Below are 12,634 nucleotides of genomic sequence, written 5' to 3' on the forward strand. Positions count from 1 at the left end.
TAAAAGGAGGACCTCCACAGTCAGGACGTCACTGCTCGGTTTCACTCCTGACTCGTCTCTTGGTCTGAAGGTGGATGTAGAGGACTCGATCACACTGCGCTTTATCTTCAAAACACATTCAAGACATGAGTGGTAAGACAACATTTAAGATTTCCACAGTTTTGCGCGCTGTTTGTTTCTATATTTTGGCTCTGGTTTGAAATGTTCCTGAGGGGAATGATTGACAGACGTTTGCAGCTGTCGTTATATAACTACACTGTAAACAATTGCTGTTAATTTACAGCAGGATTTCATCAGTATTAACCTGTTATTGCTAAAAACAGTGCTTTACTGTTAATACAAAAGAAAACCTGTTAAATTACGCTCATAGGACGTTTTTTAACTGAACTATAATGCATTCTTAAAAAACATCACTTTACTGCTGATCGACTGTCTAAAGTATCATCAGTAACAGTTTCATGCAGTATTTTTTTAATTCTGGGACCTGATCTGCTCATGTGAGGCTTGTACATTGTACATGATTGTAAAATCAGTGAATTAGCTTTACTGTTCTTCACTCACATGTTGTTCTGGTTTACATTCTGTGCTTGTAGCCAGCTATAGACAGACATTTTGGGAAAAGTGTCAACAAGTCTATTATAGCCTTTTTCCTAACAAGTGCCTTTAATTGTATTTAGTGTGACTATTCCTATGTCTGTAACCTGCTAAGTCTATTCATATAGGCAAAAAATAATGTTTATTAAAATGTATGTAAAAATACAACCTAAATAGTGCATTCAAACAAATCAGTAAGATAATGTAAAAGAAAGGTGAAAAAGGGTTATATAATGTATCTTTAAACAGTAAATTAACTGTAAAATACTGTGAAATTAATAAAGTTCAAACGGTATTTTTCATTAACAGTACAAAGCTGTAAATTTCAGAGACAGTATAATAATGTTAATTTTACAGTAACATAAAGGCAACCCTGCTGCCAGTTCTTTACTGTTATTTTACTGGGAGATTCTTAACAGTGTACGCGTTAAATGTCAGCAAGGCTGTGCTATAAGCCTGGTGTGTTATCAGTGATAAAGTCTCAGGTCCGGGTACCGGTTTGTGTCAACAAAATGAGGCTTTCTCTGAGCATAAATAGCATAATCTACCACATTATGCACAATCCTGTGTAGGTCTGCATATAGCATGCATTCACTTGGTTGATTTCTTGATTTTTCCAGTGATAGTTTTTTTTTTGCACCAATTCTCAGTTGATTTGACACTTTTTTTTCAAAATAAAAGCTCTTTTCTCAAAACAGTTAACACAACAATCTTTTTGCTAAACTAACAGTATATTTCTCAGTCATGTCAAATACAAAATTGCATCTCATACTTATTAAAACTTTCCAAACTTTCACACATTTAAATATAAACATGGCCTTTTGGAGATAAAAGATCTGATAACAAAAGTCTTCTTGTTGAAATATATCTGAACAAGCGGGGCAGTTAAGCATAACAATTGTGCATTTTGCAATAAAAGAAACAAATTTGGCGTATTATTGGCATAGTATTATCACAATAAGGTGTATTGGTTGTCATTCTATCATGAAGTCAAGGGGGTGAAGTTTGACCCTGAAGTGACCATGCTCCGTTTTGAAAAATAGCTGCCACAGCCCCCAGGGGCTAAATTTGCAGCACCTCGATATCTATATCTTTTCATAACATATAAACCTACATCTGTGCCAAATTTGTTGCTTTTATCGCAAAATGCACATTTGTTACAAATATTTCAGTTTTGCTGCCCCACTAGAATATCTTATCAGCAGATGTGTAGTTTTGTTATTATATGCTTTTTAATTATTTCCCCAGGTCTTCATTTTGCAGTGCACATGATTATTTTGTTTTTACAGTTTTAACTGAACCTTAGTTTTAACTGGGTTGTACCCATTTCTTTTCTAAGAAGGGATTATGGTAGATACAGGATCTAATTTGAGTGTTTTCTACTACTAGTGTCAGGAGGAGGAGTTCAGTGGTAATCACATGAGAACAATGTCTCAGCAGACTTGTTTATGGGTAATGACCGAGATTCCAGAGCATCCAGACCTGCCTCGACCTGCCCTGTCAGCTCAGATCGCTCTGATCAGCTGCCTCACTCTCACCAGTGGTAAATAACACTGAGGTACTTGAGGTACTCTGAGGTACTCAGATACTTGACTAATCTATAGGTTCTATCATCTATTCTATAAAGTGGGACCAATGCCCATCACAAGTTATCAGAGCCTAGAGAGTGATGTCTTTACATGTCTTTCTCTTATCAGCAGCCAAAAACCCCCCCAAAGTATTTCAGACTGCAGTGAGATGAGAAAGAAATTGGTGACCTACGCGCCTCTGTGATTATAAACTACATTTGTTAAACCAACCGGAATGAGACATGGGGTTCTGCCTGCAGAACCAACACAGCCTTAGGGGGCTTTGTGTTGTTATGGTGTGCCTTGTTCAGCGCTTTCTCACTGGATTTGTGAGGCTGGTGAAAGCTTTCCCTCCTTTGCATCACTAATATTGGAATCGACCATTGTATGTACAGTATGAAGCTGTTTTTGAACAAACTCCTGTAGTGGCAGAGTTATTCACTTTCTCTCATTGTCTCCTCCACAGTGTGAAGTGAATGGGACTGATGGGGCTTTTGTCTGCGGCCCCCTCGTGTGTTTTTAGGTGTACGATATGAGTCACGGCAGTATTTTCATTCCTGCGCTCTGAGACACTGACCCACAAAGTGTCCTCCCCACTACAGTTTATGACCCTGGTGATAGCAGACTCTTAACTGTTGCTGTTATATTAACTCACATTGTGTATGAAATATAACTTCTTGTTCATTCATCATACAAACGCTTGTTGGCTTTCAGCTAATCAAAGTGTCCTCCTTATGTGAGATTTAACACATTATCTACTCTCAAATGGCTTCAAGATAAATGTTCATCCATCAGACTTTTATTTTGTAGGGAGTAAATCCCCCTCAGCATTCCTTGGAAGACTTCCAGTAAGGAGCTCCATCTCATTCCTTCACAATGCAGCAGTTAAACCCAGTAATCCTTTATGCATCCTTAAGAATGACTTCTATTATGTAGCCATTCAGTGTTTGTCAAAGAGGTCCATCAAACAATACATTTTAATGAAGAGGAATATAAAAGTATCTCACAAAGGTGACTCATAGGTTTGCTTCTGATGTCTTATCTGTGCGTCATAAAGCAGAGAGACTGTGATTGTTTAGTAACCATGGTAGCAACATGCTGCAATGACACACTTTGAATACACAATCATTTTTTACATTACTCAAACTTCCTGAATTGCTTGTAAACGTCCGCTCTCTTGCAGGTGTCACCGTTTGGGCAGAGGAGGGGGACATAGCTCAGGAGGAGGTGCGATCATCTCCGTCCTGGTCAGAGGAGCGGTGCGAGGAGCTCTGGGATCGCGTGGAGGGCGTGCGGCACAAGCTCACGCGCATCCTCTACCCGGCCAAACTCACCCCGTATCTGCGCCAGTGCAAGGTCATTGATGAGCAGGATGAAGACGAGGTGCTCAACTCCACACAGTACCCACTGCGCATCAGCAAGGCCGGTGAGAGGAAGAGAAACTCATTTGAAAACACCAATAAATCAACATGGCAACAGCAGCCACCCAGCTAGATTGAACACCTTAACACCATGCACAAGGTTGTGCATATCAGCTAAAAATTCTCTTAAAGGTAATTTTTATGTAGACGAATATTAAAAAAAGAAATTAAAAAAAATACATCCACAGAGCTTTTAGAAAGGTGCCGAATAAAACTATGGCTTTTCCTGAAAAAACATATTATGATTATGAATTAAACATTTTTTAAATTTTGGCGGGTCCAAAATCAATGTTTTGTTTATCTGTGGAAGCTATCAAGAGCACCTTAAAACATAGTTTCAGATCATGAAACTGCAATATGAAAATCAACTTTAAGAGTTTTGAAACTCACATAGAAGATACTATGAGTCTTTTTGTAATGTTATAATGCACCCATGAAAGAAGAAGAAAGTGCTATGAGGTATGAGGTGAAATGGACAGCTCAACAGGAAGTTGGTTATTGTAGTTTGGCCTGTTGAGTTGGTCCGCTCACCAGTGCGGTCAACAGCTGCAGCAGCTCTTACTACTTCTCTCAGTCATAACTCAGTCAAATCTGAATCTAACTGACATATTTTTAGTGTGACTTATACTGATGGTTGCATTATCTCCAATTCCAAAAACATCCATAACTCTGCTTAGAAATCATAGAAAAAAGATGCTCCTTATAAATTCAGAACTTGACTGAGAGTTAGTAATAATCAATTGATAGCTGTCTCTACACTTGTGGATATATTACAGTTAGGATCTGCTAATAGCAAATTCTGCAAATTCCTTTTAAAAGAACAGTGTGTAGCATTCAGGGGGATCTATAGGCAGAAATGGAATATAATATATAATATATAAGTATTTTTTCTTTAGTGTATAATCACCTGAAACTAAGAGTCATGTTTTCGTTGGCTTAGAATGAACCATTTATATCTACATGGACCTCTTCACGGAGCCGGCCGCCAGAGGTAGAGCAGGTTGTCCAAAGTCGGCGGTTTGATCCCCGGCTCCTCCAGTCACATGTCAAAGTGTCCTTGAGCAAGATACTTAACCCCAAATTGCTCCTGAAGGCTGTGCCATTGGTGTGTGAATGAGTATTTAGATTAGATCCTGATGGGCAGGTTGTATGTCAGTCTCTGCCATCAGTGTATGAATGTGTGTGTGAATGCTGACATTTAGTGTAAAGCGCTTTGAGTGGTCAGAAGACTAGAAAAGCGCTGTATAAATGCAAGTCCATTTACAATGTTTCTACTGTAGCCCAGAACGGACAAACCAAATACTGGCTCTAGAGAGGGCCATTCACGTTTTCATGTTTTTGCATCGGCCACCGTAGTTCTCCTACACGCTTGGTGCACGGGATAAGTTTCAGTTGGTTGCATTCTGCAACTTCACTGCTAGATGCTGCCAGATCCTACACACTGTACCTTTAATGATGCCAATTTGCTAAAATGTAAACATGGAAATACATGCTGCCTTATTAGAAAATCTAATTGCGAAGACAAACAATAAACTAACATTCAATAACATTTCATAAACTAGAATGGCACTCGGAGAGCGCAGACCTCCGCCAAGCTGCCTGAGTACGATTGCCCCCCCTCTCCGTGCAGCTTGCACCATCATCCACATGTATTTTTGTTTATGTTGAGATCAGCTGTACGTAGCGGAGCCGCATAAAACACTTCATTCAAACTGGACAGAAACAAAATAAAACTCACCTAACCCGTCGTTGTTACTCTTTCCAACAATCACCAAGTGTGCTTTGGTCGAACTCAACTGTAATTTCACTGAGTTTAATATGAAAAAACTCTGAATCTACAAATGTCCGGTAACTGCAGTATGGCTGTTTTGTAAAACTCCCATAGAAGAAAGTTTATGTGTGAGTGATTGTTGTCAGAGAGGAACAGGTGGGTAAAGATAAACGTTGCAGTGAGAGAGAAACAGGCAGGATCTATGGAGAGAGTAAGATGAAAGACAAGGCTAAGTAAAGGGGAGTGTGAGGCAGACAGAACGGGGAGTGAAAGATGATAAAGATGAAGGAGAATACCTGAGCTTCCGGCTCATATCACTGCTGTTTCTTTGCCAGTGAGTTAGCTCATGCTCATTCATCATGCTCATGTTTGAAATAGCTATATAACTACGCTGTAAATAACACTCACATCAAAGAGGGAGCATTTTTGTGGTTTCAGCTTTGATAGTTTACAGGAACAAAATTCTGACACAAGCTTGAATTGGTTTATTGATATTGTGCCTGGGATAACGATGAATTTTTCAGATTTTTTTCCATCCTTTTGTTGGACAGGTCGTCTGCTGGACATTCTGCGTGGTCAGGGCCAGCGAGGTCTTCAAGCCTTCATGGAATCACTGGAGTTTTACCACCCGGAGCAGTACACACAGCTGACCGGAGAACAGCCCACACAGCGATGCTCCCTCATACTGGGTAAGACGGGGATTTCTCTGCATGTCGAGGATGGGTTGAGTTTGACTTCATACTTACATGGAATGTGAAAATGTCCTGTGAATAAGACCTATTAAATTGTAGGCCCACCGGAAGGACAGTTTGGATGTGCTTTTGAGTAAATAACCTCAATTTTGTGTTGGAAATTCTTTAGATTTCTTGATAGAAGAAGGAAATAGAAGGAAATATCTTACTGTGGTATGAGAATTTACATTAATGAAAAGACACTGTATTGTGGTGGAAAATTGCCTGCAAACACTCAGGAAATAAACACGCCAAGCATTTGATGGGTTTGAAGAATAGTATAATGTATACAGAATATTCTGGAGAGAGAATGACCCCTTGGCACTAGACTATATAAAATATACTATAACTGTGTTAGTGGTTTCATTTTTAGACACTACATTGTATTTGATCATGAGTATTTCAAGCCCTAAATGCAAAGTTAAGGACTTCAGACTTGAGCGTAGTCTTGAGACTTAATCTGACTTTCAAAAAACATGACTTAGCCCCACTTGTGTTGGCTGGCTGTAAAAAGCTTCTTTACTGGCACAGAGTAAACACACTACGAGCTGAGACATTCAGACTTTGAAAAGAGAAGCCAGAAATTCTGTGTTCAGTGTTATCTAGTTACTAGATAACACTGAACACAGAATTTCAAAGGGGTCCCTTGACCTCTGACCTCAAGATATGTGAATGAAAATGGGTTCCTTGGGTACCCACGAGTCTCCCCTTTACAGACATGCCCACTTTATGATAATCACATGCAGTTTGGGGCAAGTCATAGTCAAGCCAGCACACTGACACACTGACAGCTGTTGTTGCCTGTTGGGCTTGAGTTTGCCATGTTATGCTATGAGCATATTTTCTATGCTAAATAAAGTATCTGTGAGGGTTTCTGGACAATATTTGTCATAGTTTTGTGTTATTAATTGATTTCCAATAATAAATATATACATATATTTGCATAAAGCAGCATATTTGCTCACTACAATGTTGATAAGAGTATTAAATACCTGACAAATCTCCTTTTAAGGTACATTTTAAACAGATACAAAATGTGTGATTAATTTGCGATTAATCGAAATTAACTATTTTAATCGATTGACAGCCCTATTTCAGACGTTTGGCACTGATGGTCCCTATAAGACAAAGATCAAAACATGTAGAGCCAGTATGGGAACTTGAGAGAAAATCTTATAACAAAAGTTCTCTTGGTAGATTTCGACTTCTGCAAACACATATTCATACACCCGTCCCATCTCCTCACACATTAAAACAAGCCTCTCTGGCTCTCTGCATGTGAGTTTACCCTCTCTATACATTAACCAGTAGCCCCCATGATGACCCTTGACCTCCAGCTGTCTTTATTCCCCAGATGAGGAAGGTCCGGAGGGTCTGACCCAGTTTCTGCTCCTGGAGGTGCGTAAACTGAGGGAGCAGCTTCGAAACACCCGCATGTGCGAGCGACGCCTGTCTCAGCGCTGCCGGGTGGCAGAGGAGGAGCGCAGCCGCGCCGAACGCAAAGCTCAGGAGTTACGTCAGAACAGACTGCAGCTAGAGAGGTTTGGCTCAATTTTGTAGGTAGTTTATTGCTCTATGTTTGCATCCTGCTATTATCAGGCTGTGACTTGAAAATCCCAGAGAATGATATTCACTAAATCCTTGGATGAGAGATGAGTCATGGGAGAAACTGACAGTCTAGTCAGGTAATTTCTCTTGTTGATATCGTCATAAGGGCAGTGAGAGGTAACTTTTTTTTTAAAGTTTGAACTTCAACATCCGTTATGACACTAATGTGTACCTGTGACTGTAAAACTACAATGAATCCACGATTGAGTAACTTTAATGTCACAGGAAGTACATGATTCACCTTGAGTTGCACATAAATGAATCAACAAGAGAAGGTGAGAGAATGTGCTCACCGGATGATCTGTGACCTCCAGGTTGCGTCAGGACGGGGAGTCGGCCAGTCGAGAGCTGGGCAAGCTGAAGGACCGGCACCTGGAGCAGGCGGTGAAGTACTCCAGAGCCCTGGAGGAGCAAGGCAAGGCCTCCACCCGTGAGAGAGAACTACTGAGGCAGGTAGGTCGTTGGGAGCAGCGTATGTAAAAACAGAAACTGTACAGTTTCTTAATTTAGTCTTAATTTATCTCATAAAGAGTGTATGTTTTTTTTCACCACAGCCAGGTTTTAAAATCATATGACTCACAGATATTGTCTAACATAACAAGTCTTTCACTGAGAAACTCGGATGAGTCATCGCCGATCTCCCACCACATTCCTGAGCTGATCCTGACTCTAAAAGCAGCTGCAGAAATGGCTAATTTGCTGATAATAGTGATCTTGTCGTCACAAGTCCCCGTAGTTGTTTTCCCCTGTTGCTCTAAACTTTAAGGTGCTGTTTCAGGTGTTCCAGGTTGGCCTTAGGATAAGAAAAAAAACAATGTTTTGTTTGATGGCTTGATAAGGCAGCAAATAACAGCGCCCAGGGCAGCTCAAGTGAAAGTGCTTAAGCTGGCACGCAGGTGCAACATAAGAGCTGAAGTGAGTAATTGAAACCAACTGTAGATGTTATCAGCCTCCACTGTGTGCTGTCACAACACGTCCACCATACCACTGAGGTATAAACCACTTTGTTTGTGAATACCTGGAAATATTTGTGGTTATTTTTTCCCCTAAATGATGGTGATGTTAATAACCAACACTGTTTCCACCGTGGTCTTGTTACCTTATGTGCCAGTTAATAGGAATGCAGTAGGTATGATAAACACTTCAGTTTACCTTTTATTTACCTCCAACTCCTTGATTCCTGGAAAGGAGATACTGTATGTGTTTGTACCACATATCTTACATGATTCAACCTTTATTTAAATCTAGAGGAATCATTGAGGGCATGCCCTCATTTTCAATGATGTCGAGAGTAAAATAAAACAAAATAAATACACACAGAACATAATTAACAAATTACAAGAAGCAATCAGCCAGACAACAATATAACAATGTTAAAAACAGTTACATTCAAGAGCAGAGTAGTTTGTAATCATGGATTTAATCACCTATAAGTACAAATGTGTTTAATTGTAATGTGTTTTGTTTTGTTTTCAAAAGCAGTTTCCCCAAATTTAGGTTTTGCATGCAGGATTTCAAGCTTTAGCCAATCACTTGAATGAGTCAAATAATGACTATAGGACCAATTTATTAAGGACATGATGTATGATGGCAAGTTACCATTAAGGGCTTTATAAATAAATAAAAAACAGTGCCTATCATGTCTTACTGTTCCAGATGCCCTCCCAAAATGCAATATATATACTGTATATGCAATAATAGTCCTGCACTGATTGTTCTTATTGTTTGTAGTACAAAAAGCATGTATGTCATTTATGTTACTAAATCAAATGTTTATCATTAATGTAGATAAACAGCCCATTAGCCATTTTTTGAAATTTTACTTTCCTTTTTCATCAACAACATAACTTTGCAATCCATTCAGTGTGAAATACCAAATACAGAAGTGTGCATGTCGTCCATTTTTATACCACCCAAAAAAACAAAGTCATTTTTTCTAAACAAATGAAGAATAAAATTAAAACATTAATAAATAAAAATGATAAATAAAAAGTGAAACGAAGAGCAGAATTATCACATAAACCACAGTATAGGCAAAATAACAATAATAATATTAATAATACATATATATATTTTAAAACATACACATAAATACATATAGTCACACACAGTTGTCTATAGCCAATCTATACTGTATTTGGGTTTGAATGAGAATCAGTTATGGAAGAGTGTTATGGTTTTCATATATGTCCTTTAGACATATTGAAATCATGTTTTACAACAGCATTACTGGACATTTCAGAATGTGAGGGTTTTTCTTTATGGCTGTTTTGCTTGTCCTCCATACAGGTAGAGGAGCTGAAGTCCAGGTTGACAGAGGCAGACAAACAAACCATGGATACTCCAGGGAATACCACACCAGCAAAAAGAAACAATCTGCTCTCTATTGGAGTAAATGGTTCTCCGCCTGCTTTGCCTGAAAAACCGCTGCACCGTACTGAAGTTCAGAGAACTGAGAATACAGGAACTCAGATGAGGGACACGGTTCCTGCTACTGGAGCCATAGTATGTTTTTAAATCTACAAATCTTAAATCTACTTTTCATGTCAGAATCAACCACAGTGCTTTTTCCTCATAGTCTGTCCCTCAAAACACCGGTTAAGTGTGCTTTTTTTTCTAGTGATGTCTCTAAAGACGCAGTACTTTCTGTTGTTTACCTCAGGCTCTGATGGACATCCTGCAGCAGGACCGCAGGGAGGCTGCAGAGCAGAGGCAGGAGCACTGTGATATCATCAGCAGACTACAGGGGGAGCTACAGAGCAGTGAGGAGCACAGGGACAAGGTTGTCACAAATGATCTTTAAAGGAACAGTGTGTAACCGTTTATATCTACATAGGGAGCGGGTCCTCTTCATGGAGCTGCCCGCCATGTTTATACAGTAGCCTAGAATGGACAAATCAAACACTGGCTCTAGATTGCGTTTTTTACATTTTCGCGTCAGCCACCGTAGTACTCCTACACACATCATAGGAGAAGCTTCACTTGGTTGCCATCTGCAACCTCACCACTAGATGCCGCCAGATCCTACACACTGCACCTTTAAGATTATATTTTTTACTTTAATCAGTTGTTAAAAAGTTTGATTTACTGCCAAAGTCAGTGTTTGATTTCTTTTCTGCCTTTGAATGGAGGTTGTAATGGTAAACTGTGTTTGTAGCTGGAGTCGCAGTGCGAGCAGCTGCAGCTGAAGGTGAGGACTCTCCAGCTGGATTGGGAGACTGAACAGAAGAGGAGCGTGTCTTATTTCAACCAGAACATGGAGCTGGAAAAGGAGAGAGACCAGGTCAGTGTGTACGGAGGCTCAACACTGTCTCCAACCAACTTATATCAAGGTATATTTGTAGTTAGTTGTGTTGCTGTTTAATTTCCCCCATAATAGCACCCCTGACTAGTCCTAAAGCTGCAGTCGGTCACTTTAAGGACACAGAGGCAAATGCTTTTTTCAAATTATCTGTCTCATGAACTACTGTCAGGATATAGTGACCGTTTTATAAAATAGACTTTTCATCAAGTGACCGATTACAGCTTTAACAATTTTTACACCATGCAAACTTCTTTTGTCTTTCTTTTTCCGTCTTTTCACCAGGCTCTGCGTAGTCGAGACAGCCTGCAGTTGGAGTACACCGACTGCCTGCTGGATAAGAACCGTCTGCGTAAACGCATTGCGGAGCTGCAGGCCAACCTGGAGCAGCAGCAGAGGGAGCTGGAGAGAGAGAGGGAGAGGGACCGGGAGGAGATGGAGCAGAGCAGTCCCTGTCTGCACTGTGTGAGTTAACGCAGGAGGAGTACAGCACTGTCTTCACACTGCAACTACAGAACATTCTATACCTATTATATATTGTTCCCTGTGTTTCCCCAGTCCCACCTGTCCCTGTGCAGTGAGGACCAGTGCTACGGACCCTGCTGTTCCCTCGGTCTGGACCTGAGACCGTGGGATAATAGCTCCCGCCCGCTGCTACGAAAGGTCAGGGCTGGCTACCATAAGTATTATTTTACTCACATTCACAGTAACAGTAGAATCACCATCACCCTAGTCATGATTTAAAGGAACAGTGTCTATTAACAGAAATGGAATATAATATTCATAACTATGTTTTCTTTTGTGTATAATCACCTGAAACTAAGAATCGTTGTGTTTTCATTAGCTTACAATGAGCCCTTCATATCTACATAGGGAGCAGGTCCTCTTCATGGCGCCGCCATGTTGCTCCCCCATGTTTCAACAGTAGCCCAGAATGGACTAACCAAACACTGGCCCTAGAGAGACTTTCACAGTTTTATGTTACCTGGAGGCCACCGTAGTTCTCCGACGCGCTTGTGAAACTGCAATAACGTGAGCCGCAGAATGCAAAACTAGGGTGCCGCCAGCCGCTGTCTGACTCCCTTTGCTCCTAAAGTAGTGTTATTATGGTAAGGATGGCCTCTGAGCGAATGGCGTTACCACGGTTTCGCACTCAGCGGCTCACTTTACCGCAGTCTTGGAAAGGGAGGAGTGAGAGGAGGGGTACTCCGTTGGTTGCAATCTGCAACCACACTGTTAGATGCCGCCAAATCCTACACACTGTCCCTTTAAATCAGAATTAGTAAGAATGTGGTGCTGTTAATGTAGTTTAACTACTTCTTTGTGTACTGTTTCCATGGGACACTGCTGTTTTGGAGACTGCAACATGTTTTCTCACGTTGTAATTAGGGTATGTGAGGAATGTAGCTTTTGGACTCCAAAGTAAATTTCAGCTCAGCTAGACTAGGATCTGATTATTGTCTGGAGTTTGAGACATTTTAGTAGGTTCTTACGCAACTCTTAGCGTGTTAGTACCTGCACAATACCTCTATAGCTGTGAGGTGATACTATATTTACTCATCTTCTCTGTTACACAGACGCCCTCGAGTGGCCAAGCCAATGAAAACTCGGAGGGTAAGTTGTGTGCACACACACCTGGA

At 40.4% G+C, this 12,634-nt stretch overlaps 1 protein-coding gene across 2 annotated transcripts in view; it reads left to right on the top strand.

Moving 5' to 3' along the window:
* The window catches only part of LOC141780302 (caspase recruitment domain-containing protein 10), an 18,875-nt gene continuing 6,241 nt past the window's right edge, over window positions 1–12,634 (top strand). For both annotated transcript variants that reach the window (XM_074655463.1, XM_074655464.1), the window contains exons 1-11: window positions 1–132; window positions 3,346–3,588; window positions 5,906–6,043; window positions 7,440–7,626; window positions 8,008–8,146; window positions 9,983–10,198; window positions 10,356–10,475; window positions 10,851–10,976; window positions 11,280–11,459; window positions 11,553–11,657; window positions 12,572–12,608. In XM_074655463.1, coding sequence (XP_074511564.1) covers window positions 126–132; window positions 3,346–3,588; window positions 5,906–6,043; window positions 7,440–7,626; window positions 8,008–8,146; window positions 9,983–10,198; window positions 10,356–10,475; window positions 10,851–10,976; window positions 11,280–11,459; window positions 11,553–11,657; window positions 12,572–12,608 — 1,498 coding nt within the window. In that variant the 5' untranslated portion in view covers window positions 1–125. The remainder of the gene's footprint in view (window positions 133–3,345; window positions 3,589–5,905; window positions 6,044–7,439; window positions 7,627–8,007; window positions 8,147–9,982; window positions 10,199–10,355; window positions 10,476–10,850; window positions 10,977–11,279; window positions 11,460–11,552; window positions 11,658–12,571; window positions 12,609–12,634) is intronic.

Source organism: Sebastes fasciatus, chromosome 13, assembly GCF_043250625.1.
Source record: "Sebastes fasciatus isolate fSebFas1 chromosome 13, fSebFas1.pri, whole genome shotgun sequence".
Classification (NCBI taxonomy): Eukaryota; Metazoa; Chordata; class Actinopteri; order Perciformes; family Sebastidae; genus Sebastes; species Sebastes fasciatus.